Source organism: Bradysia coprophila (assembly GCF_014529535.1).
Source record: "Bradysia coprophila strain Holo2 chromosome X unlocalized genomic scaffold, BU_Bcop_v1 contig_26, whole genome shotgun sequence".
NCBI lineage: Eukaryota > Metazoa > Arthropoda > Insecta > Diptera > Sciaridae > Bradysia > Bradysia coprophila.
The window spans coordinates 4,694,693-4,722,099 of record NW_023503313.1 but is presented as its reverse complement, the minus strand read 5'-3'; the positions used below and the strand labels follow the sequence as shown (position 1 = coordinate 4,722,099).

Sequence of the window (27,407 nt, the reverse complement as noted above, 5' to 3'; positions counted from 1 at the left end):
GGGGAGAAAAAAACGAAGAAAAAAAAAGAATTGTTCGGAAAAGAAGAAAAAAAAGTTCCTCCTCGGTTCATGAAATACTTAAGTACACATTTAGCTACCATTTTCCGACAATATGGTATTGGAATTTTAGTTCTCACTGGTAAAGTGGTACGACACATTTTCGCATTGCATTAATATTTTACAGTCACTGCACTACTAAAGGAAAATAATATCGTCATTGTTATCATAATAAATAGATGAGAACTACTACAAATGACGAAGCTCATTCTTATATTATATTTATTGTGTGTATATGCACACGAAAGCGCTTGCATGTTTATTTTTAAACTTGCTCGGTTGTGCTTGCATTTTTGTGATTTTTTTGCGACTCTTTGGAAGTTGTATTTTTGCTATGCCGTATCGCAATTCGAAAGATTTCGATATTAGTAGCGCATCAGTACAAATTTACTTTTCATAATGAAACTATCACAATGTCTACTCAAATACCCTTATCGACGCGAAGGGGACCTAAATTCAAATTTTTTGTTTTGTTTTTCTGTCACGTTTGACAGTATAACAAAAGAAAATTTCGAATTAGGTCTCTTTCGCGTCGTTATGTTTGATTGACAAATGCATTGTTCAGTAATTGATAATGTTTTTGGTTTGTCTCATTACTATACTTCATGCACCTCGGTGTATAATGCTTAGTTTCCTCTTACCAAAAAAGTACTCCGTGTGAGAGACAAAATTGAATTTTGTCAATTTTTTCTTTGTTTATTTGACAGCTCGCTCTCTTACGGCTCTATCACGGAGTACTTTTTGTTGAGTGGAATGGACACTTAAGTTAATTTTTGTCCTAATTTTCCGCACACATTGCACAATCTACTATTTTTTGGTTCATTTGTCTAATCCAATTACTCATACACAGTTATTCGAATGAAATATTCTGCAGAAGAAGTAAAAAAAACTTTTTCTTTTTTTGCCATGTTCAAAATGGCAAGGTAAGAAATTGTAAAGGCGCTCAAATTCAACATAATTTACGCAAACACATAAGAAAATAGCAAGGAAATTTTTCACTTTCATTCCATAAGCTGGAAAATAAAACACTTTGTTCAGGTAGGATAGAATACGGAGCGTTCACACACAAAAAAAATATTGTGATGAGATGAGCTGCTGCTTGCTTCTTTTTTTTCTTCCTTCACCGCTTAAGCCTTGCTATTCGTTTATATAAATATACACCGAAAACACTATATATACCAAGTAAACATTAAGCAATTAAAAGGATAAAAGTTTATAAATTACCCCCCAACTTTCTAATCATTAAATTTTAATTTGGTTGTATTCATGCAACGTGCTGATACGTATAGCCCAGCTATTAATGTTTTTAATAGTACTTTTAAAAATAATTAAAATCTTCATCAAAATTAGGCTTATAGAAAATTATATAGTGGTGGTTCGTGTGCCACCAGTAGGCAGGTACATTACTGGGATGAATATAACTCTAAATATTTGATGGTTGAATCATTCAGTCTTTTCAATTTTCATTTTCAACAGAAGAGAAAAGGTCTTCGGAAAATAAATTTCGCTCAAAGTAAAATCAAAATACCAATAGGATATTCAATTCATCAAAAACGAAAATAAGACGACGTTCAAATAGCGCCGCTCCTTTGGGATGCTATTTCATAAAACTTTTTTTTTTTGCTTGCCGGTTAATATTAGATTTTTTTCTTCATCCATTCCGCGCCTAAGTAAATACACAACTTGTGTACTCCGAGTATCGTGGCATTTTATACCCACAACATCATGTTCAAATTTTCATGAGATTTTACAAATTGATTTTTATTTACGGTTGAAAATAGTTAACTTTCAAATTTAAATATTTATAAGCCAAGTCAGACCGTTAATTTGAATTCAAATAAATTTTGTTCGAAATAAATACACAAAGTCTCGAGAAAAGCGTTACTTTGAAGCCATATATTCCCTTTGAGTTTTCATATCATACAAATGAGCATCGTAATACATCCGCATACATGGTTATATTAATAAAAGCGATAGATGAAACGGATCGATGAACGTGAGCTCCCGCTTGATTTGTCTTTTATAGTAAAAAATATCTAAGTTAAAAGTAATAAATTCTCGTTCATAGAAAACGCTCCCTTTTTCGCCCCCAGTTTTTATGAGTCCCTAGCTCCCACGTCCGAGATTTTCCTCACATTATTAGGATAACAGTTTTATGATTTATTTGATTTTGAAAATACTTCAAGAGGTGACAAAAGTATTCGTGCAACTCTATGCAGATTCAATGCGTCGTGACGTTGGGGATACAAAAGACTCTAATTCCAAAATTTTCGGTTATAAAGCGAGTCTGTCCATTGTTCACATTTTTACCGGCACGCGACACTTCATTACCGACACTCGTAGATAAAAAGCGGTTTGATATCACCTAGCGTCATGGTAATTTATTCGCTGACCGAATACTATTCGGCGAATAATAAAAATTAATCGGAATCGATCCGATGATGTGAAAAATGTCTTACAGAGGGCGAAGCCGTGGTTGTCAAAGCAACGTATGCGTAAAATTAAAGTTAAGGCACTACTTCATCCTGCAGTACTTAATGTCTAGTTTCATCGTCCCTGATGAGTATTCAATCACTTAATGTGGGCGGTTAAGTCACTGTTGTTGAGAATGAAGACAAAAATGATCAAATAACTTCATGTACAATGCGATCTTAAATACATATTTAAACTAATGAAGTAATAGATTTTGATTCAATACAATGAAAATACTTAGATCGAACGAAGTGGAAGGCTTATGACAAATGTATTCTATCGCATACGGTGTGTGAGTATTGTGCCCTATATACAAGACGTACATAAGAGTAAACAGATTTACCCTAGAGTGCTAACGTTTTTGCAAGCAAAATTGCATCATTAGATTTTGAGATGCTTGCCTGCTGCGATAAAATACCTCACTGATATAAGGCTGTATATAAGAGACTCTTACTAATACTTGCGCAAGCGCTCGTATACGTACACATCTCTTATATACAGCCTTATAGCAGTAATGTACTATTTTGTTTGTTTAAGAAATGATGGGATTTCTATGTTTTAATTGCATGTTATGTACTACTCAACTGTATTTCGACGAATTAAACAAAAATATTCGTAAATTTCGTATTTGTAACGGCAGTTTATCAACCAATAAAATGACATTTTCGTAAGTGCATTGACTGTGGTCAGTTAACAATTTAAATTATAATTTTTCTAAGTCCGTGCTGATAAATTATTTTGCCTTGTACACACTATAGATAAAAATCCAAATTCAATCACTTGTGTCCGCACAACATAAATCTAATCAGTAACCGTATCATGATTCACCGACCTTTTTCCTTTTCGCGTAAAATACAAATTTCTCGTCAACATCGACACAATGCTAGGCATCTGTTTCATCGCATGCATATCAACATTATTAGGAACATTTGACTGGAATGTAAATGCGACCTGTGGTATTAAGGTTATCGATTTGTTATCAACTCATGTCGAATTAAATGCAAAAACAAACAGACCCTTCGGCTGACTCCGGTTAAAAGATGAAACAAATCATTTTTTGTCCCATTTGTATCGAGTTCATCACATAACGCTTGTATGAAACAAGATCCACGGTCTTTATTACGCCAAGCGTAATATCCTTAAATAATTTACATTTATTTACAACTGCAACTAGAGTAATTGTAGCAAAAACAAGAGTTACCTTCGTACGTTGAGTACATTACCAACAGGTCAGCCATGGATGGAATTTGGAAATATTGTGGCTTGTGGTGACCTAGTGAGTCAACCATATCACCGGTTGTCAAAGAGGAATTCTTTGCCATTACAGTTACTCCTGGATCTGTCCAATCTCCACGACATGCCTGAAACAGTCGAAATTGTAGTAGAAAGTGCAGATGACTCGGTAACAACGACTATAATAAAAGACGAGCTGAGACTAAATGTTAAAATATGGCAAAAAGAAGTACTAGATTCGGTAACTAACACTAAGCGATACTTTAAACAAAAGAAGTTGCAAATTGAATTGTTATATAGGTGACTTGCTGGCCGTTTGTACAAGCTTAAAAGTTACCTGTATAAAAAACAATTTCGGCTTTCCAATCAATGACTGGCTGTTAAGAAATGGTTCCCATATATCATCCACAGGATAATTTCCATCTAGCGCTTCCAGCCGACCTGTTTCGCCATGGCTTAGTACAATAACTACAATACAGTCATTGTTTTGATGGTCCATATCGGCAACTGCAATATAGTAGGATTGTGACTTACAAAATGCTAAAACAACAAATATTAGTTGGTTCAGATAGTTATAGAGCAATTCGCAGAACTAACAACTTCTGGGACACTCGGTTTTGTTTTAAAGAAAATCTAACTTGACGAAAATTTTGTTAGATTTTTGTTATAAAAATACCAAGTTTCGCAGAAGTTGACACCTCTTGGAGTAATCTATATCATAATCATCATTGTGTACTTGTCTTAAAACTTTCCATTGAATTTTGGTTTTGAAAGAGTAATGTATATTGCATTGTCTACATAATCTTAATCTATGTTTTTGTATATTAATTTATACAAAAGCTAGGCATGTCATGTACTAAAGTGCAGGCAACAAAAGAAACGTACTATCGGTATGGGAAAATAATTTCCGAAGAACAAGCCCTGACAACAATATATAGTCGAACCTCTGACGTAATAGCAATGGGAATGAATCATATCGCATTATCGCTGAGCGATCGTGTTGCACACGTCAAACATTATTTCTTCTTTGAAAACTCTTTTCTTTTATCGGAGCAAGAAAAAATATAACGATTGTTCGGGAACGAAGATAAGATACGTATAAAATAATCTTCTTCTTCTTTAAAAAAAGAGAAAATACAAAAAAAAAGACTAAGTAGAAACTTGGCCTTTTTCTTTTGATAAGCCTTAAATAAGCTTATACTAATGATTGAGTTCACTTGAATAACCATATATAACCATATATATTCAAACGACACAACTGTGAATATAACTTTAATGCAAATTTACGTAAGGCTCTTTGATGTTTTGAACATATAAAGTAAAATCAGCTGCCAAACTGTGATAAAACTTTTCACATTTTTACGTTTTGTGTATTGTATACGTTACGTACGTATACATAGCATAGCTTGATACAAACTCTTGCAGGAAGCTTTAATCGAGTAATCCCTTTAAGGTTTTAATCGAAACATATATGTTACACAACAACAACAATTTACCAAAAAAAAAACATTTTCCATTTAAAAGAAGAAAAAAAAACGACGAAGGAAAATAACACCATGAAAGTAGCAACACAAAAACACTACGATTTTCTGTACCTTTTTAATGGGCTCGAAGCATCAACATCAACAACATTACCTCAACCGATAGTGAAAACGGCACAAGTAACAATTGAGCATTACACGTGTTACGTTCGTTTACACATATGTTACCCTTCTGCAAAATCCTTGTGATTTCCTCTCGCTTCAGATCGTTGTATATGTTCACCTCGAAGTCAAGTTCACGAAATGTTTTTTCCAACCGTTCACAGTCCTTTTCGGTTCCATTTCGTTGCACATTTCTGTACTTTTTGGAATCGAATTTAAAATGATTTAAAATAATGGCTAAACCGCGCTGTTCATGAATCATATCGTAATAAGCACACTCTAAGTCTATATTGGGTGGTGGTATACACAGCTGCTGCTGCTGCTGGGATCGCATTTGTTGCGAAGTACTCAATCTATTTATGCATCCAACCAAAAAGTGGAATAAAAAAAGCGGATTTATAATATCAAATTCAATTCCAACATCACGAAATATCTATTTTCGCATTTCGGTTTTACTTTTTATTAAGTGCGTCGTTTCGGCGAGCATCAATTCCATCTGCTGAAGCTGGGATTTTGGGCTCAACGGCAACCTTGGTATCAACTGAATCTGCGGCTGAATTATTTTCCATTTTCGACACAATATGAAATTTACTGTAGCGTTAGGTCTAATCGATTTAAATGGCGACAGACAACTAATTATGTGATTTTCGTCGATTTTTTTTTGCTTTGTCTTTTCGTTTGTTGTAAAGGTATTGTCGATAAAGTGAGCCAGATTAACTTAATCTTTCGTATAAGAAATTCCAATAAATTATCGATATCTCGCATACCCTGGTCATTCATGTCTTTTCGCATACATTTTTCGTTTACAAACATGTATAGCGTTTAGGTGTAGAGATTTCCGTATCGCATACTGTTTATAGTCTTATCGTAACGGAACTTACTGGCATTTTCGTTCAAATGGTCTAGTTTGTGTCGGTGTATAGATGTACTAACTAACGCTTTAGTCATTGGCTAAGTCGGTTTAGTTTTAGGTGATTCAAGAATGCAATAATTTATGCTCAGCCATTAATTTTATTCAAAAACTTTAATTGAACTTATACAGAGATTGTGTTTAGAATTTAGAAATTACAAGTAAGATTTTATTCAGAGGCTCTGTGCATTTCTATCTCTTTAAATTTTGATATTTTGTTTGATGTAATAAAAATATTAATTTTAGCAGTCAAGGCATTGACCGCACCAGTCTCCGAAGATGTTTCACTAGCAAAACATCTACTGTTTCGTCATTGATAAACTTTTTTTTATACGCTGTGACTATTCGCACGCGCGTGCGAATAGCCATTTCACATTGGATTTGACTATTCGGACGCGCGTGCGAATAGCCATTCCACTCTGTTTTAGACTATTCGCACGCGCGTGCGAATAGCCATTTCACGTTGGATTTGACTATTCGGACGCGCGTGCGAATAGACATTTCACATTGGATTTGACTATTCGCACGCATTAAAATTTTTCTACCAAGTCAAAATGATAATTTTTTGAATAAAACCTCCTATCAAGCATTTTTTTTACAGAAGACAAATTTCTTGGATTTAATTCTGTTGTTAAAAACAAAGGTTTCCTCCAGTTGCAATCGGATAATTGCACATACACATTTTCAACAGCATTGAAACGAAGAGGAACTGATAGTAGTGTGAGAGCGAAAACTGAATTCAACGAAAGAAAGAAGATGATAAGAATGAGATGAAAGATCTGGGTTGGATTCTTTATCACGGTTGGACTAACTCGAAGCTGCATAACTGTACTCGTAGATCAGTGCATTGAATAGAACTGAAAATGTTTTAAGTAAAAAAAAGAAAAGTGGATGTAGTGTAGTATCTTAGTACGCATTATGAATTTATACACGTGTATTTATGGAATACATTTATCAAAAATTAGGAATTATCACATTTTCGTTTTACGTATGTTTTATCTATAGAAAATGAAAATGTGATAATTCCTAATTTTTGATAAATGTACTACCATTAAAAATAGGTAGAAAATATTTTTCGATCAAAATGTGCAAAGCCTCAACATTGACACTTAACACAAAAAAAATTCTTTCGAAATTATTCGACTGACACATTTCACGTGGTGCCATCTAAACAAACTTGTGCAAGTGTCTCAAATTTACTTCAGGATTTCAATTCTACTAAATAACGGAGGGTCACGATTTACATAAGCGACACATATTTTCTTGAGAAGAACTTCGCACTTGTTCTTTTTAGTTAACCATTCCAACACACTCAAAATCTCAAAATTGTTTTACAGTTACAGCCGTTTCATATTGTCGGTTGCACTCTTTTGTAATCTTATGAGTACTGGCTATTCGTACGCGGAAAGGACTGCTTATGGAAAAGACGAATATGATTTTCGCGCCGCGCGAAAATCATATTCGTCTTTTCCATAAGCAGTCCTTTCCGCGTACGAATAGCCAGTACTCGTTGTTCAAATCCGATATGAAATGGCTATTCGCATGCGCGTGCGAATAGTCTAAGACAGTGTGGAATGGATATTCGCACGCGAGTGCGAATAGTCAAATCCGATATGAAATGGCTATTCGCATGCGCGTGCGAATAGCATCCGCCTTTTTTATATGTGTCCGAATATTGGTCCAGTCCAGAGAGTGGTGCCGCCACCCTATTTTCAATGGTAATGTTGAAAAATTGTCGAAATGTTTACCAGAAAGACACATTATTCCCGAACATGTGTTTTAATGAAAATTTTGCGCAAGAGATGACGAACATTGTGAATGCGGAAATTTCAGTTAATTCACAAGTTAGGTACAAGATTTTATGTGCTGCAGTTTTTACGCACTAGTTAGATTAATTTCCATTTACGCACTGCTGTACATAAACTCAATTTTTTTCGTTGATCCTAGCAATCACTTATCAGAAGAAATTGCTTTAATAGTCTGTTTCTATGAAACTTTGTCTATTGCAATGTGACTTATAACTAAAAATGGAATAATTAAAACGATTGAAGTCATATTTTCGGCCGTTTATCATCAAATTTTATGAAGTGAACATTGCCCCAGGAGTACTTGACATCAGCTTTCCAACGAACCCATACACGCCTTTGTCCTCGCCACCTCAAGGAAATGAAATCCGGACTACGAGACCCCATTTTTACCAGCCAGGTATGGAAGATCAAAAATATCTGAGACTGGTTTTGGGGCCTAGGCACCAAGGCCTAACTAGACATATATAAAAAAAAGTCCCGGGAAAAATAGCGCCGATTTCGGTCAGTCGAAATTCAAAAGAATCTCCATGTCTTTTCGGTTACATTGTTCGTTTCTGTACTGAGATGTAAACATTTTGGTATAATGATATCAAAACGCAGTGTATCTGTTATTCGTAACTTACCATAGCTTTTTCGTAGTGAGCAACCCAGAAATGAAATTTTGCATATTGTTTCGGTGAAAAGACCAAGTATAGCAAAAATTCATCTCATCTGTGAGACGTCAACTGGGGCTTCAAAAAGCCTAAGTCACTAAAATTCATGAGATTTGTGCTCAACCCACAATTTATTTTTAATTTTTAATTGGACGAATTATAATTTTACAACATCGAAATATCTTGTCAGCTTGATTATTTTTGTGAAAGCGTTTTCTCATACTTTCGTGGATTTCCCCATATTTTCCTTTTGGAAGATTTGGAAAAATTCTTGAAAATATTTTTCCCTTAAATAGTCTCTTCCCGTTTCTGTGGCCTTTTCTGCTTAAAATTTTATGACTGAAAACAGTTCGGAACAACTTTTCAAAAATTAGTCAAATTATTTTGTTTTTGTGAAATTGGATAAACACAAATTCAAACCGCAACACAGAACTAATAACCTGATGTAGTACAATTCTCGGACCTCGTGCTCGTCGTGCCTTTCACGGTAAAATTTAACGTTTTCGTCAACATCGATACTATGCTGGGCATCTGTTTCATAGCATTCAATTTTGAACTTCCAGGAACGTTTGACTGGAATTGGAATGCAACCTGTGAATAAATTGTCGCTAAGATAAATATAACTTTTAGTACAGCAAACCCTTCAAAAAGGGACCTTTCGATTGACGCCAGTTAAGAGACGAAGTAAATCATCTTTTGCCCCATTTGCATCAAATTCATCACATAATGCTTGAATAAAATAAGATCCCATGTCAGGATTACGCCACGCAAAACAACCTTAAATAAAGTCACAAGTTACAACTGCAAATCAAGTGATTTGCAAACAAATTACCTTCGTATGTTGCGTACATGACCAACAGGTCAGCCGTCGATGGAATTTTAAAGTATTGTGGTCTGAATTCTGTAGAGTCCATCATGTCTCCGCCTGACAAAAATGGACACAATTGATCTTTGGCTGTTGCAGCGAAGCCTGGATCGCCTTTTACTCCACGACACGCCTACACTAGGACATCAGTTTAAATTTTAATAAAATTTTAAAGTCAACTTAAAATGCCTAATCTGCTCACCTGTATAAAAAACAGTTTTGGCTTACCAATTAATGACTGACTGTTAAGGATTGGTTCCAGTAATTCATCTACATCATAAGTTCCATCTAGCGCTTCCAATCGACCTTTGTTGCCATGGCTTAGTACGACAACTACAATACAGTCGTTGTTGCGATGGTCGATAGCGGCAGCTGCAATAGTAGAATAGTAGAACGTTTAATGTTTTTGTCAGTGCCAGATCCAGAGCCCATTTAATATTGCTTAAGCGAAATTATTTAGTAATTTAACTATCCAATTCGGAGCATTATCTCAAAGTATATTCTTGATGGTTGCGTTAATTGAATCACCAAGTGCCGAGACCTCGCGTCTTGCCCACTATATCTTTGTAATAACCCTAACATTTCTAAAAAACTGACGTTCATTTTGGTGATACAGTTACTAAATGAAGTGCAGAGTGAGAAGATATTAAAAGTTTTGATAATAAAATTTTAATCATTTCACGTTATCGCTTAACAGGAGGTGCTCACGTGAAACACTTTTTTTTAAATTCTTTATCACAATACCAGGAATTGTATAAGAAAAAGAGTTGTAATAATTTTGTTTCTGAAGAAAATCTAAACCCGTTTTCTCAGTAATTAATTTTCTGAATGAAGAAAAGGGACAAAAACATGATGGTTTCTTGGTCCTTCACATCACCGCTCGCTCCGATCCTACGGAAAACTTATGACTTAGAACTTATACCTTTCTGGTAAGTGACAGAGAATAGTAGGAAAAATTGAGAATTATCATAGCACTGCTCCTAGCATTAACACTAAAATAACAATGCTATGAGCAGAGCTATGGAATTCCACAAAAAACATGTTACCATCCTGCAAAATCTTAGTGATTTCCAGACGATTACGATCGTTGTGCACTTGTACGTCGAAATCAAGTAATTCAAACGTTTTCTCCAATCGTTCACGGTCCTTTTTCGTTCCATAACGTTGTGAGTTCTTGTACTTTTGGGAATCGAATTTAAAGTGATTGAAAATAATAGCCAAACCACGTTTTTCATGATTCATAGAATAATCTGAACTATGTAAGTCTATGGATGGTAGTAGTTGCGACGTGCACAATCTATGCATTAATAAAGTTGTTCAAGTTCAATATGACAAAACAGAAATTGTTTCTTGTTTTACTTTTTGTCAGGTGATTCGTCTTCACCCTCGTCTAAGGTTGGACTTTTAGGCTTAATTTCAACTTTGGTATCAACTGAATCTGCGGCCGAATTATTTTCCATTTTCGGTACAATGTGAAATCTACTGTATTATAAGGTCTAATCGATTTAAATGGTGAGAGGCGACTAACTGTTTATGCGATTTTCGATGTTTTATCTATGCCTTTATTGTGAAGGTATTGTCGATAAAGTGAGTTGGATTAACTTAATTTTTTGTAGAAGAAACTCCTATAAATTATTGATATCTTGAATGCTCTGGTCATTCATGTCATTTCGCATACATTTTTCGTTTACGGTGCTGAGGTGCAAAGATTTTCGTATAATGATATCAAAACACAGTGGGTCTGTTGATAACATACTACACTCTGGCTTATCGTACCGAACACATTATTTATACAAAGGAAAAATGTTATTTATATTTTGGACTCTAACGGTCAGATAGAGAGGAAAAAATATCGTTTTCACTGATAGCCGAACCATGACTTGAAAGTTTTTTCATTCAGAAAATTGCGGTTATATCGACTTCTATACAGGAAAAAGGAAGTGCTATACATTTCATTTCCTTCTATGGCCATTTATCACAAGCAGTATAATTATGTAAATTAAGATGTTAACGATTGCATAACGTTGTACGTACACTACATGTTTAATTGCTTGCGAATGAAATTTCAGTTCAATATTGCAATTTGATATTAAACGTCATATAAAGGATGTGCTCCAGGATATGCACATTTAATCTCAGGTCAATTTTTTAATTAATTTTCGACATTTCCTAATTTACAAATGACCCGAGAACACAAGTTAACGTTCATCGTATCACTAGTAGTGGTGTAATTTAAAAGACTAGTAGCGATCAGGCGAATCAATTTTTTAATGAACGTTTTCTGAATGTTCTGAATGTTTTTCAGATGCAGAGGAATCGTTGGAATTTCGTCCGAGATATTAAAATTTGCACAATTTTTTCAACAGTTCATATCTCCAATGGTTTCCTTTCATGTGCCATGAGATGTAAAGCGTTTTTGCAAAGTTGTTTCGGCTTCTAGGGGCATACAAAAATCCACTGGAACATACGCCCGACTTCATCAACTGTTTTTAAAACTATTTCTTTTACATACTACGTGCATCGAAAACCGTACTTTTCATGTTTCAAGCACTACTTTCGACGCCCTCAGCACGTAATAAATGTTATGTACCTGTGTCCACATGTTTGCTTTGACGAATTGGTGATTGTGATCATAAACTCCCTGTCCGGGTTGATGCATAATGTTAGTCTTACCACACAGAGACATATAAAATCCATTACGTAGCTAGGGATAAAAATGAAATATCTCGTTTTCGTGTGCTTACTGACCTCGGCTACGCCTCGGATCAACAAAATTCACACGAAACCTCTAATTTTCATCTCTGGTCATGTAAATACTATTGTTGTTACTATTGTACTGTTGTTAAACGGAGCGACAGTTCATGCAAGGTTTTTGTTCAAGTTTCAAGTCATCGTTTCCTCTATCAACATTGCATCGATAATCATACAGACGTAGTACCATTATGTATGAATCTTTGCCTACAAATTCTCAGTTTAACCCACTGAACGTATACAACACATTCGTCTTTCAAATCGATATCCTTTAAGGCTAGATTTGGTATAAGTTGCAGAATACTTTGATAACAAAAAAAAAATATTCAAAATATTCAATTGAATATCCAATAAAATTGATTTTCAATAATAGAAAGTGGATTCAATACACACTAAGGTAGATCGTAAATAAACGAAGCTTAGAATAAATTTCAGTACGACCAATCACTTGCTGCATTTACTGCTATTTATTTCACTTCAATTTTAATTTCTTTTCTTCAACGAATTTCGTTCGATTTTATTTTAGCGTACAATGTACCCAATATTCTTAAATATATAGAGACGTTATATACTCACAATTTGCATCAACATCCAAGCTAAGATGTTGCGATAATTGAGAGTTTGCACGATGGAAAATGTTCTTTATGAAATTTATTGAAAGGAAATGGTGTGCGCATATCGGAGTGCGTTAGTGGAAAATGAATTACGTGTTAAAAGGCTAAAATTACCTTAACTAAGTCATCAATAGAAAAATATTAGAGAAATTATTTTACTATGATTTTGTGCAATGTGAACAGAGACGAAGGGAAGACCTGGAATTTGCGTTGCAGGAGTGTCACAATTAATTTTAAAAATTTTCGGTTTTAGGACGAATTTTCCTTGTAAGTAGAATGAGTTTGGGCAGAACTTACGCAGAAAAATCAACCTATAATGTCTCACTGCAATGGCATGTGAGGTGAGCTATCGTTGAAAAGCTGAGTTCAGGCTCTTCCAGGAGAACCTATTTCAGAAACAAAAACATTCACTTAGAGCAAAAGACACATTTCAAAGTTGATAAAGATTTCAGGATTTGTATTGCACTAACAATAAAGTAATCAAAATTTTCTTGAAATATGACGTAGGTCTTCTGTTTGTGACATAATTAAAACTTAAAAAAAGGTTCTTTTAGAAAATGATCAGGGGCGCTCTGACGGTCATGGGACACTGTGTGCTATTTGGATTTTTTTTAATCGATCCACCCTATAACATATGAGCTGATGTATGAAGCTTGAAGCTATCTACCGTGACCATTGTCCTAACCTGTTACAGACAGCAAGCACATGAATTATTATCGGGTCTATTACTTCCGTCAATCAAACTATTTTTCATTTGTTGATTTCAAATCTTGTACTTCAATTTTTTTTAACATGCATTTTACTTTATAAACAACCATATTACACAGAGCCTGTCATTATTATGGTCGTCGTTATCGATAACAGATGAACAGCAGTTTTTAGTGCTTGGGATTTTTCCACTAAATTTGACTTTGAAGCAAAAAAAAATATTTTCGTGACTCTTCATAACTTTGTAGCTATTTGTCAGAGCTATAAGGCAACACCAAAGCAGTGGAAGTTGCTGGTCATCTGGATCTGTGGAAAACTTGTAAGAAAACAATTTCGAAAACGGTCCTTACATACACATGCAGACAAATTTTAATAACACTCCCTGGCAACTGATGTGAAAATGTCTACATTAGAGTTAGTAAAACCTATAGATAACACGCTCCGTACGATGCAATGACCATTTTCGTTCAGTGCTCAGTAATCTACAATAATTGTTTAAAAAATGTACCCTCGCAAACGAGAATGAATTCGATACAATATCGAAATGAAAAGTGCCCGTTACGTGGAAAACAAATCCAGCAAGGTGTATAAATGTATTATATGTGATCAAAACTACTGAATCATTATACATTAATGTTGTTCGAACTGAAAACATTGTTTTAAATTAGTTGTACATTTAACAATCATTAATCATTATATCTCTAAACCTTACGATTCAATGGCGAATTTCATAAATTACTCGCAGGAAGTCGACATTAGACCCATGGGAAAGCAAAGATTTATTTTATCTCTTTTCGAAATGCTATATTTCTATACGGGCTGATCTTTATAAATACCAATTTATTCATCAACTGAGTCTTTAAGTCCATAAAGAAAAGGAAACATTTATAATGAAAAGATGTAAACCAAGGTTTTATACTTCTGTGTTTTTTTTTCCTTTTCTTTATTCTGTCTCTCTCGTATATTGTATTAGTGTTTGGAGAGCTGTAGAAAATACACCTTTATACAGGATACAAGTAGAAACTAAAACGAATGATTTTCGGAATGTCCCAAAATGTGTGTGTAACGCTATTTATATATTTTTATAAATAAACAGTCAGAGGCACTGATATTTCAGCATCAATTTGCTTCATCTGTTTTTCAGCTGATCCACACATACAATCAAAACTGTTATTACGGTCGAAGGCACTAAATGCACGTGATAGTGGTAAAACCCTATAAAGACGTATGAACAGTTTTGATGGTTTTGTGTGGATCAGCTGCAAAACAGCTGAATCAAATTCATGCTGAAATTTCAACGCCTGTGACTGTGAATTAATTGAAATAAATATAACACTAAATCAAGATAAATGTCACAACTTATATAAATATATAAAAGGTTCACTTATATTAATGGTCTATACGAAAAACACCATTCATCGCAAATTTTGTGCGAAATTATATTCCGTGTGAGATACATTTGAACGTACAATTTATATAGATATGATGTCATGAAAATAATATATTTTTGCAGAGAACACTAATTTACCATCGTGAATGTACAACATAACTTTTTTTTGCCTACTTCTTCTTCTTCTTCTTCTTTCTGTGTACATGTAATAATACGGTAGAAATGAAATTCGCGGTTAATTCAGTAAAGCTCAGGTTTATTCTAAAACAAATTATATGTTTTGCCTTAGACCAGCTATAAATTAACGACGTCTTACTCTTGACTTAAAATTTATATAAGAGAAAATGTACACAAGTTTCATATCGCGGCGTGTAAGAAAATGGAGCAAAGGGATAGAAGGAAATTCCCCTGATGGCAAATTTATTTATTTTTTTCTGCTGCTTTTTTTTTAACAAAAAGACGGTATAATATGCCGACGTATCCATTACCTGTGGTGGTGTGGAATTTCGGTAATAATAACGCGCCGTATTTCCGTCCCCAAACGTAAGAGAAGAAAAAAATAAACAGAACGCCACAAATAAATCTTTGTGATTAAAAGTGAAAAGTAAATTTCCCAACCGATTTATCGTTACTTTTGACCTTTAATTTGTGTTTGGGATTTCTCGGGTTTTTTCCGCTTTTCTTTAACAAACAATTTCTAAGATGAAAATCAAGAAGTTAACGAGTGGACCTTTTAAATATGTTGAAATCGAATCATTTATCGAGTGATTTTTTTTTGTAAAAGAACATTTCGGAAAAATTTAAATTAGAAAATTAATTCCACCACTAGAAATCTCAAAGCGGTGTTTTAATACTTCAAATAATTGGCTTCATTACTAATATGGTGTCGACATTGGGTAGAACATCAAAGTGCGTAAGCTTACGGCTCAATCAGAGACGAGATATAAACATTTACAGTTTTTGGTATTACTCACATAGTTCCGGTGAGGGCAAATTTTGTATAGAATTTTTCCTCAATGTTCAACATGAAAGTAACGTTCCTAAGCGTCCTGGGTAGTTGAGGTCTTTGGTGACCTCAACGAAACCTACACAGAAGAATGACATGAATGCCGTAACCCATTCACAATGAATTCTGTGTTCAAATATCTGAAGACTAACTTTAGGCGCAGATATAATCAGCACCAGACGAAAAAGTCCTAAAGGCTTGCTAGCCTATAGGCGTGGTTCGGAATTCAAGTAAAGCATGAGGTCCACATTCACCAACCCGCACTATAGCCCGCGTTTCATGGCTAAATACCACTCATTAGGAGGCATACATCCAGTAGTGGGTAATAAAGGCAACAAATTTAAGGCTCGGAACGGGTCGGGTTCGGTCAGACCGGAACCCGAACTTGATTTAACCCGAACCTGAAAAATTATTTCGGGTTCAACCCGAACTTGACTCGAACTTAAATTTTCGATTTCGGGTTTAACCCGAACCTGACCTGAACCCGAAATTGTTCAACCCGAATTTGACCTGAACCTGAATTCTCAATTTCGGGTTCGACCCGAACCTGAACTGAACCCGAAATTTTAAATTTAATCAGGTCGGGTTCGGGTAACCCGAAATTTTGAGCGTTTATTACACCAAAAAAAGTCAAAAATTTCGGGTTACCCGAACCCGACCTGATTAAATTTAAAATTTCGGGTTCAGTTCAGGTTCGGGTCGAACCCGAAATTGAAAATTCAGGTTCAGGTCAAATTCGGGTTGAACAATTTCGGGTTCAGGTCAGGTTCGGGTTAAACCCGAAATCGAAAATTTAAGTTCGAGTCAAGTTCGGGTTGAACCCGAAATAATTTTTCAGGTTCAGGTCATGAATCCGGTTCAGGTCAACCTGAACTAAAACAGGTCAACCCGAACCCGTTCCGAGCCTTAAACAAATTAAAGGTTCCGAACTGATGTACATGGCAGTTTCCACTCTCAGTGAGAATTCACAATTTGTACTAACACACAGGGACTGTCGTACTAGTGTTAAAAATATACATTTACCGGTATTTTACAGAAATTTGTAGCGGATTTTTGGTTGCTACCGGTATTTGGCGTCATTAATCTTTTGTTTTTAATGTAAAATAGCGCGCAAAGCGCTATTTGTATGCCAATTTAATGCACTTTAGTAGCGGTTTGTTCGAAAAATGTTTGCCTATCGGTATGATGTTTTGGATTTTTTTACTAAGGAAACGTTCGGAACGGTGATATTTTTAATTATTTTATATTAATTTTTAAATCAAATTTAACTTAATCTGTGATTAAAATGAAGTTTTGCCCTTCTTCTTATTTTTAAATTAAGTAATGGTTCAAATTTAATTATGAAACTATAAGAAAACACCTTTGCCGTCGATGACTGCATACAATTTTTCTCACTTTAGAAACGTTCGGAACGACGATTGATTTTGTTGTACTTGGCAGATTTTGCATAAAAATTTAGATTTTTTTGTCTTAATATGAAGATTCATCCTCATTTATCATTAAGAAACAGTTTTCAAATCATTTCCAATGTTTGCAATATCTTTATTTTGTATTGAAAAAACACCATGCACGAAAATGTTACAAAAGAACATGCCACATACATAATAGATATTTATGCAAGCGTTGTTGCATAAATTGTTGTATGAATCTCGGTGCAACGTGTGATAAATACACATATAGAGCCTAATAATGCAATTCCGTGTGATAAGTAGAATTTAAACAAGTACTTTGCGCAAGCTCAACTTTTGCACATTTTTTGCAGTGCATGAAGCGGTTCTCTCACTCGATTTTCACTTGATATCACTCATTGCAAGAGGAAACGGAGTGCTTTATTCGTAAGTGGAGATCCGGGCTTACATCTATATGTTGAAGATATATTTATGTCTTGCAAGACGTGAGATCCAGTGGCAAAAACCACCGAATTTTGCGAAATATATTACGAAAACTATATCTTGGATCGAGTTGGAATGAAAAGTACGGTGATTTTCTCGTCCATACCTTTTCCTCGACTTAGAAGTAGATAGATCTGAGAAACCGGATGCCACCACTTTCTCGTTCAGAGCTTTATAATATTATGCGTCTGAAAATTTAATAACTCTATCGTAGAAAGCAATTTTACTGGCGAGTATAAAGTATTTACAAATATAAATTACTTTCAATTGAACATTATGTACCTAAATGTCTGTTCAACTGTAGCACATTAATGAATTAAAGAGAGGACGTTCATAAAGTCTGTCGGACTAAGAGGAAGGAGACATAAAAGGCAAAAATTGAACAGTGAATTTAGACAATAGTTTTAAGTCTTGACTTATGGTTAGTACACGCTGACCACCTGGGAAACAAATGTGAAAATCGATACGACTTTTTCTGTTCGGTAAAATTGCCGGTACTTTTTGGATTTCACCTTAAAAAGTATCAAATCCTCCAGCATCAACTAATATCCGTTCTGAAAGGTAGTAGTAGATCTTGATGCATTTCATAAGATAATTATGAAGGTGATCTCTCAACCATGGCAAAAAGCATAAGTATATACAACATCAAAAGTTAGTTGATGTGAACGTATCTGCTTTCGGTTATTTGAACATTCTATATAATCTATCTTTAGTTTCCTCGTTGACAGCCTTTGCACGAACGTTATATGTACGTATATGTGGAAATGTCGAGTGAACATTGTTCTCATGCTATGTATGGTGCTTTGTCTGTAAATTGATAGCACACAAAAATATCTTCTGGATTTTCTTCTCAATTAGAGACAGCAGTCATACACCATTCAAACATGCAATTAATTTAAATACGAGTTCTCAAGTGGCACGTTACCTAGATAATTCCAGTTGAGCAAATTACAATGAAATTTCTTTCTTTATTTTCAACTTAAACTAATTGAATGCTTTTTTACTATGTACTTTCCATTATTTTCTGGTTGGCTTACGATTTTCAAAATTTAATATTATTTGAGGAACAACGAGTAATTGCTTCTTTTCAGTGCAAAGAAAACGTGTCTAGCTAACCATTCAATAATTCTGTTCGTTATTCCCTTTTTTGTAACCCAAGTGAAAATGTCTTCTCTGGCGTAAAGTGGAACGTACTTTCCAACACAAAATGGCCGTTATTACCAATCTGAATTGGCTGAAGCACTTACCCCGACCAAGAAATGGTGTTTGGTAAACGGTGATGAGTTTGTGAGCTCAATTGGTAATGAGCGTTTGTGTGTCAAAACGAACCAATAAAAGCACTGACGTCCACTAATATTTGCATCCTGCATTCCACACCACAACACACTGCGCCCAGATTAATTTAACATTCAACTAAAGCAATTCATCCAAAAAACAGGGCAAAAACAGGACAAAAACCCATTATTGCCTTGTGCCTTTAACTCTTGTGGTCTGTCGTCTTCTGCATCTGGTATACAATTTTCACAGGGGAATCATTGTGAACGATTGGTTTCGGAAAATTTTTGTCATAATGGTTAATAGTTTAAGTGGCACATCGGACAAATTACAGCTCAAAAAGAGAAAATCCCACACAATGCGGTGGTTCTTTCTTTGTGGAACACTTGCACTGTAAAATCAGCACCTAAAGTGTCCAAGACAGAAATTTAAAACATTTCGAATGAAAAAGCTCGACTCAAAAACATATTAATCACAAATACCTGAAAAGCATTAATCAAAGCGGTTATGTATAGAAAACCCATTGAAAAAAAGGCAACTTTTCAGAGTACACGTAGTGTGTCTCGAAGAAAACAATTGCAACTGGGGAATTATATTCTCCGTCAGAACTTTCAGAACACTACAGAATTCACATTCATAAAAAACGCAAAATTTCTGCAATTCATCAAATTTATTTACCTCTTCTATTTTTCAATGCTTTTGAAAGCCTCAATTCTGTGTTTTGTGTTGTGATTTTCTTCCCTCTCTCTCTCTCTCTCTCTCTATCGTTTCATTCCACTTTTATAATGGAATCTGAAAAGTGAGTAGTAGTTTTGTATGAATTTTCAACATTGAAAGAAATGTTTTTCATATTTTATTTTCAACAAAAAATCAGTACGAGAAGAAAAACAACTACATAAACTTTAGGTCGCGTCTCAAAAAACGTACACTACACATGTATATGTTTCCGAGAGAAAAAATTTATTATTTGTCAATAAATAAACTCATTCTTCGTCATTGAAGCTTTTCAAAAAGTTTTTCGTATATAAAATTGCATTTTTGAATCAGAGTGTCACATAAAATTTTCACAATTTTTCTTTTCATGCATATCGCTTAGGTGTGGTGAAAAGCAATGAAAATCTAAAAATAGACAGATGACAATTTGCTCCTTTTTTTTTGATCTGATCATACATAACTTTTAGGGTTAATCGAAGGTCACGTCTGTACCGTTCGGACACTGTCAATGTACGATGATTTAAGATGATAAAATCTTAATATTTTCATTGGGGTTGCGTCGTGAACGGTACTTTCCAATAAAATATTCCTTTGAGTATTGGATGTGATCGAACTTTAATACGGTCATAATAAAAGCGCAGGCAGGTATGTGTGATACTATGGTATAATACATATCGCTTTCGTTTCGATTGCAGGAACATCATAATTTTTATTTACAATAAATATTTTCAACAGCTGGTTCAACGACTTGTGCTTATAAAATCGAAAACCGTCTTTTTGTGGAATTAATAATGTTTAAGTTTATGATTTTTCAATTGGAACAATGAAATTGTATCATTTATTGTATTATATCGAGAGAAAAATGTATTGTCATCGCTCATTGTAATTCAGATTGAACTTGTGTGCGTGGTAAATTGACGAGAAAAGTTCGTATACATTTGCCGTTCCATAGGGACCGTGTTTAAGTGATGGATTAGGCAGTATTGCAATTCGTTTCGTCCAAACACTATCACTCTGATTTTTTTTTTGCTTCTTCGAATTTTGACTATAACGTTGGTAATTTGGCGAATTTATTATCGTGTGTGGTGACATTAGAAGTGTCTAAGCAAACTCTACAACATTAAAACAAGAAAAAAGTTACAGCTTCTGTGTCAAATCCTTCAAATTATCTTACTAGACAAACCTCAGAACTTTAAATTGTCTTATTTGATTGATTAGACAGTAAAGCTGTGACTTTTGTCTTCTACGAGTTTATTCTATACGACAGAGACTTCAATAAGCTATCTTTGTCTTCAAATTTCAGAGCGCGAGACTTGATATTCACTGAGGCAGAGCCATTGAAAGTTCCGTCTAGTAAGATAATTGGGAAGTTGGAATCGTATTTGATTGATTTGACAGTGAAGATGTGACTTTTGTGAATTTTACAGAAATTTCTAGGGAAAATTTCGTGGTGAAAGTTGAAAATATAGAAGAATTGACTAGAGCGTTTGTCCTCGATTTTAGGAAGTCAGACAAATTGAGTGAGTGATGCACCAAAAAAGATAGGATAGAATAATAGAACTCGCTGCAGTGTGAGCCCGATTGAATGCTATTTTTGATCAAACGTTTTCTGTATTCGAATTTTATTGTCTATTTTGCAGCCACTTTTGATGATTTTTCGTTGAGATTTTGATGCGATATAAAACAAAATGTATCGAGTTCGAACGTACGCTGGTACTAATAAACCGCGAAAATTCATTATTTTTTATGATCCTGATAAGTGAGTTCTAAAATTCATCTTAATTCAACGTACAAGACATATAAACTTGTGCTGCTTTTATTAAGCGATTTTATATAATTTATCATGTAAACAAAAAATTACGCCAATCCGAACATGGTTTACGATGCTATATTTTACACGTAAAAGCCAGTACTAGACTACTACACCGGTAACATACTCAACACAAGTCGTAACACCACAGAAATAGCCTCGTTTATGCTGTTATGCCTATAATAATGCTTAGCAAAAAGTTTTTTTTTTCTTCTTTCTCTCTTTTAGTATCACAATAACTGTTGCAAGGTATATATGACCACCAATATAAGTCTTAATTGCACATACGACTACAAGCATGAACCGACTTGAACCATATAAGTAAAGTTCATTCCATGTTATGTAACATTCTCTGCTGTATATATATATGTGTATGACGGTTTTAGTTGGAGGAACACAATTGTGTACAACACACGTAGCTAGTTGAATAAATTTTAATTACGATTCCATATAGGCACACAATATCAGTAACAAACTACAAACAGGAGAAAATGTTAATTGTGGAGAGTTTCAATGTGTTTCGTACATGCTATCTTACTAATTAGTGTGTTTATTATGACTCATTTGAAGCGACGACGTACTGTTCACCTGCGGTTAAATTTGAAGAGGAAGTGTAATATAAGATCCTAAGAACACTCAAACAAAGATATTTTTTTTAAATACTTGCACAATGTGTGTCTGTCAGTGGTAAAAAGTAAAGAATAAACACTTCTTTCAAATTTGTAAAGGCAGCCAGACATCAGTTTTGTTAGATTTAAAATGTATTTAATTGAGCGAAAGCTTTAGAAAATTTTTCTTGTTCTGCAGGTTGTAAGTTAATTTCTGTCTTTTCGAGGGAAGTGTACAGAACAGTCACGTTTTTATCTTGCAAAGTTTTCTCTTTTTTTCGAGATTTTATTTAAGAGTCGTGGAAATAAAGAGCAATTATATTGTAGATAGGACACAAATAAAGCTGAGATTTTGTATTTTTGAAAATATACAATTTTCACGTAAGCCCCATGGGAGTAAAACAACGGTAGATGAGCTACGTATATGTACCATCTTTACGTATACGTATGTATGCTGTCGCCTCGTCAGATATATATCTAAACAACTGTTGTAGTTCCTTCCTGTTAATTTTGTCTTTTGTTTTGATAAGTGAAAATCATGAAAACACCTTTGTTCCTCGCTTTGTGATTACGGTGCAAAAACTTTGAAAAATATGTAGCTGAGTTTATCGTTAAATCTAAATCACATCAAAGACAATGAGTATAACTTTACGTTGTAGAAGTTAGTTGTTAATCGTAAAAGCGTATTGAATAGAAGGTAAACAAAGTAAATGAATGGCAAAATAACATGTCGACATAAAGTTTAAATAATAAAAAAAAACGTTCCAATTCACAGCTATATTTTCTTAATCTTTACCAGTCGGGCTCCCCGAGGAGTCGGAAAATAGAAAATTTTTAAACGGGTGTCCAATTTTCTATTTTGAAGTCAATAAAACTTTCCCGGTGAAACGGAACAAATTTTTATATCGGCTGGTTGTAAGTTTATAGAAAGTATGTATGCAAACAGTTGTCCGCTGAGATTTCTCGTAGCTTGTTTGTACAATTACAAACTAGAACCAACGAAGAAATGCAAATTTTGACCGGCAGTTTATAGTGTTGCACAATAGAGTGTATAGAGATAGACAAGCAAGTGGAACTTTCTTTCAATAAATTTTTTAAAGATTTCCATACAAAACACAATGATCTCGATGATACGACGAGTAGTTGGTGCGATCACGAACAACTTCAAGCTTAACTATCATCTCACAGAATAGCTTGACCTTATCTGTTCTTTTGGTCTGGCATCTGAGACTGCTGTATATATCCTTAGGGATTGTCCACTCTGCAACAATCTCAGGTTTCGTACCTTTGAGAAGTCTAAGATGAGACACTACCACAATTAGATGCCGTTTAACGACTTCTTATCGAAAACAGTGAAATTTCCCTGATGGAAGTAGTAAGGTCAGGAAGTAGGGAACAAAGGATCTTTTATCTGGGTTCCTGCTTCTCAATTGAAGAAGCCTCTTAAAAATCTAAAAATCTAAAATCAATGACGGCGCCAGTATCCGGACACCTATAGTTCTTTCATCCATAAAAAAGTTTATCAGTGAGAGAACAATAGGTGTTCAACTACTGGTACATGTCCAGAGTGCCAACCCAACATCGTCCTTCTTTGATTTGGTATTGAAGCACATTTCTTCCAAGTTTCTCTTCGATGTTTTTTTTTTCTTATGGACCATGGGCGGACGTTTACAATTGTGGTTTCTGGTCAAACATTTTTTATGGACTATTAATGATTGACATTTCGGTTATGGGTCCATAAAGGACGTCCAGACGAAGGGTGGATAGTCTAGCTCAGAGTGTCACGCCTCTCTATTGGAATTGGAAAAGTAGAAAAGTATTTGCAGCTTATTGGGTCAAAGCAAAGAATTTAGAACATTTCGTTAAATTTTGTGGCATTGTACTTCCCTGGAGTCTGGGACTAGATGAAAATCTATATTCTAAAAAATTAGCTGTCCTCTGCCATCTTTATCCATTTTTGTTTCTCTCGTTTAGCAATGGAGATGGTTTGACTATCGAAATCGATAGGGCAAGTGCGCTGGTCAGAATAGAAAAAAAGGTCAGTTGTCTGGAGCATCATAGATTAGATCGCAGTGTAATTTAGTATACTGAACCCATTCGATTGGGTAATGGGTAACACATCAATCATTTCTTATGCACTCAATCGTTTTTCGTAGTGACCGGACACCTCATACAAATGTTCTTTTGAACAAAAACGGATGTCGTTTTAATTTTCATTAAATTTCACGCGATGAATACGTTTTCGTTTTTTTTTTCCTTTTTCAAAAACCCCCCGTCAACATAAAAATTTTATATTTCATTTATATGGTCTCTTATCTCTTCCATATGCTCCTCTGCTACATATGAACTCTATTTTCACTTCTTTTTTTTTCGTCTTCATTCAGTCAAAATTACTCTTTGTATTTCATATCTTTTATACCAAAGGTTTATCCTGAAAATTTCAATTTAATGTACTGCATTAGCAGTTCAAAGGAATACACAACAGCATGTAGGCATATAATATATATATTTACAGCTTCTTATAAAAGAAGAAGAATAGAAGACCTCAATTTCAATGCAATAATTGAACCCAAAATCACCGTTCAGCAAATAAAATTGGGGATATATACAACACACAGTGAGAGAGTGAATCTCTTATATGTATACTCTTTGGTTCCATTGTCATAGATTTTTGATAATAGAGCAATTCTATAGAATAGCAATAATAAAGATACAGAAAAACATCATTTTATAGGTTTTTTTTCTATGTAAAGCACAAATTGAACAACTATGGGTGTTATATGTGTATATCGCGCACACAAAATCTGTTGGAGTATCCTTGGGAAATGAATACAAGTAACAGAGCACACCGATTACAGATTATTGTTGAGGGGGGTATATGTCTGAACGATGAAAAGTCATCGATAAAAATTGTAATAATTTATTAGATTGGTGTTACTATACACGTAAGGGGCAATTGCCATGACTTTTTTTTTCTTCTTCTTCTTCTTCATCTTCTCTGGGAGATGCGGGAAATCAGAAACAAAACTACATTTTTTATTTACATCTTTAAAAAAAAAATTCTATTTAAAATCGCTTGATAAGATTTTAGTGTAGACAATTGAGTCGTACAACTTTACTATTGCATAGAAAAATAGGTCAGCATCCTCTTAAATTTTTTGTGTAACAGTAATTTATTAACCGTACGAAGAAACACCTTTGGATTTTTGGCTAAAACATGAAGAATCGATTTTTTTAACTGTGAAACTTCTATGTCTCCAGTTTCGTGGCTGATCACAATGTGAATGTGAGATACTCTCAGAGTTCTACAACAACCAAATACAAAGTATACAGTAGAAGGTTCCAAAAATAACCAAATAAAATTGTACCAAGTCATACAAATCGAAACACTCCGATCCGAAACATGTTTCGAAGACTCTGCAGAATTCTGTGAATCTTGGAGACAGTGATACCGTACATCAAATGCAATGGAAGCGAAGGGAAAATGAATTTTGCCTGGTTTATGGTCCTCATAGACAGAGGACCTCGGCATTGCACGATATTTGTTTCTAAATTTGGTCACCCATGTCAAAAATGGTCTAAAATATCAGTCGATACTGTCCAGAATCTGGAAATAATCTGCAATTCTGGAAAAATTGGTCACTTACATCAAACGCAATGGAGGCGAAACGAAATTTAATTTTGTCTGGTTTATGGCATACATAGACAGAGGACCTGGGCATTGCACGATATTTATTCCAAAACAGGGTCACCCATATCAAAAATAGCGTGAAAAATGGGTAAATAAACCGTCGTTACCGTGCAATATTGCACGGTATCGACTGATTTCAAACTAATATTTCGACTTATTTTTGATATGGGTGACCCTGTTTTGGAATAAATATCGTGCAATGCCCAGGTCCTCTGTCTATGTATGCCATAAACCAGACAAAATTAAATTTCGTTTCGCCTCCATTGCGTTTGATGTAAGTGACCAATTTTTCCAGAATTGCAGATTATTTCCAGATTCTGGACAGTATCGACTGATATTTTAGACCATTTTTGACATGGGTGACCAAATTTAGAAACAAATATCGTGCAATGCCGAGGTCCTCTGTCTATGAGGACCATAAACCAGGCAAAATTCATTTTCCCTTCGCTTCCATTGCATTTGATGTACGGTATCACTGTCTCCAAGATTCACAGAATTCTGCAGAGTCTTCGAAACATGTTTCGGATCGGAGTGTTTCGATTTGTATGACTTGGTACAATTTTATTTGGTTATTTTTGGAACCTTCTACTGTATACTTTGTATTTGGTTGTTGTAGAACTCTGAGAGTATCTCACATTCACATTGTGATCAGCCACGAAACTGGAGACATAGAATTTTCACAGTTAAAAAAATGGATTCTTCATGTTTTAGCCAAAAATCCAAAGGTGTTTCTTCGTACGGTTAATAAGTTACTGTTACACAAAAAATTTAAGAGGATGCTGACCTATTTTTCTATGCAATAGTAAAGTTGTACGACTCAATTGTCTACATTAAAATCTTATCAAGCGATTTTAAATATAAATTTTTTTTTTAAGATGTAAATAAAAAATGTAGTTTTGTTTCTGATTTCCCGCATCTCCCTGGTTTATATATTGAATTTAAATCACTACATTATCGCAATTGAATGAATTTGAAAGTGTCTCTGCGCGGTTTGCCTTTCTTATCGTGAAAAACCATCTCCTTAATATTGTTGCGGAGAAAAATAAAAACGAAGTTATTTAAATACATGACGTACACACCGCTGACAATTTTGATTTATATCATCGCTAATTATGTGTTTTACAATACGTAATTTAATTCACGGAAGAGTATCTAAAGTGCTAATCAATCATCTGGGTAACTGAACGATGGTAACGTTCATCATAATTATCATTTCCATCGAGTTATTTAATCAACTTTGAATGTCATACGCAGTGACACTATACTCGAAAAGTATTTGGAACAATGTTCAAGGAAGAGATAATGTT

At 34.4% G+C, this 27,407-nt stretch overlaps 3 protein-coding genes and 1 long non-coding RNA gene across 5 annotated transcripts in view; 1 reads left to right on the top strand and 3 right to left on the bottom strand.

Annotated features, from left to right (window-relative positions):
• LOC119069159 (alpha-2 adrenergic receptor) overlaps window positions 1–27,407 on the top strand; it is a 209,296-nt gene that overhangs the window by 161,721 nt on the left and 20,168 nt on the right. The gene's annotated exons all lie outside the window — the stretch shown is intronic.
• LOC119069160 (caspase-1-like) lies at window positions 3,146–6,059 on the bottom strand. The gene is made up of 6 exons (XM_037173067.1): window positions 5,862–6,059; window positions 5,472–5,758; window positions 4,100–4,269; window positions 3,731–3,890; window positions 3,546–3,667; window positions 3,146–3,480 (listed from the first exon to the last, which is right to left on the bottom strand). Exons 1-6 carry the CDS (start codon window positions 5,972–5,974, stop codon window positions 3,331–3,333), a joined length of 1,002 nt encoding a protein of 333 aa, XP_037028962.1. The 5' UTR covers window positions 5,975–6,059; the 3' UTR covers window positions 3,146–3,330.
• LOC119069162 lies at window positions 6,459–23,975 on the bottom strand. Its single transcript, XR_005086280.1, has 3 exons — window positions 23,962–23,975; window positions 17,968–17,969; window positions 6,459–6,614 (listed from the first exon to the last, which is right to left on the bottom strand). It is a non-coding gene; the product is annotated as an uncharacterized LOC119069162 (long non-coding RNA).
• LOC119069161 (caspase-1-like) lies at window positions 8,901–11,138 on the bottom strand. The gene is made up of 6 exons (XM_037173068.1): window positions 11,001–11,138; window positions 10,688–10,938; window positions 9,844–10,013; window positions 9,609–9,774; window positions 9,432–9,553; window positions 8,901–9,367 (listed from the first exon to the last, which is right to left on the bottom strand). The coding sequence occupies exons 1-6, from the start codon at window positions 11,099–11,101 to the stop codon at window positions 9,209–9,211; spliced, it is 969 nt and encodes a 322-aa protein (XP_037028963.1). The 5' UTR covers window positions 11,102–11,138; the 3' UTR covers window positions 8,901–9,208.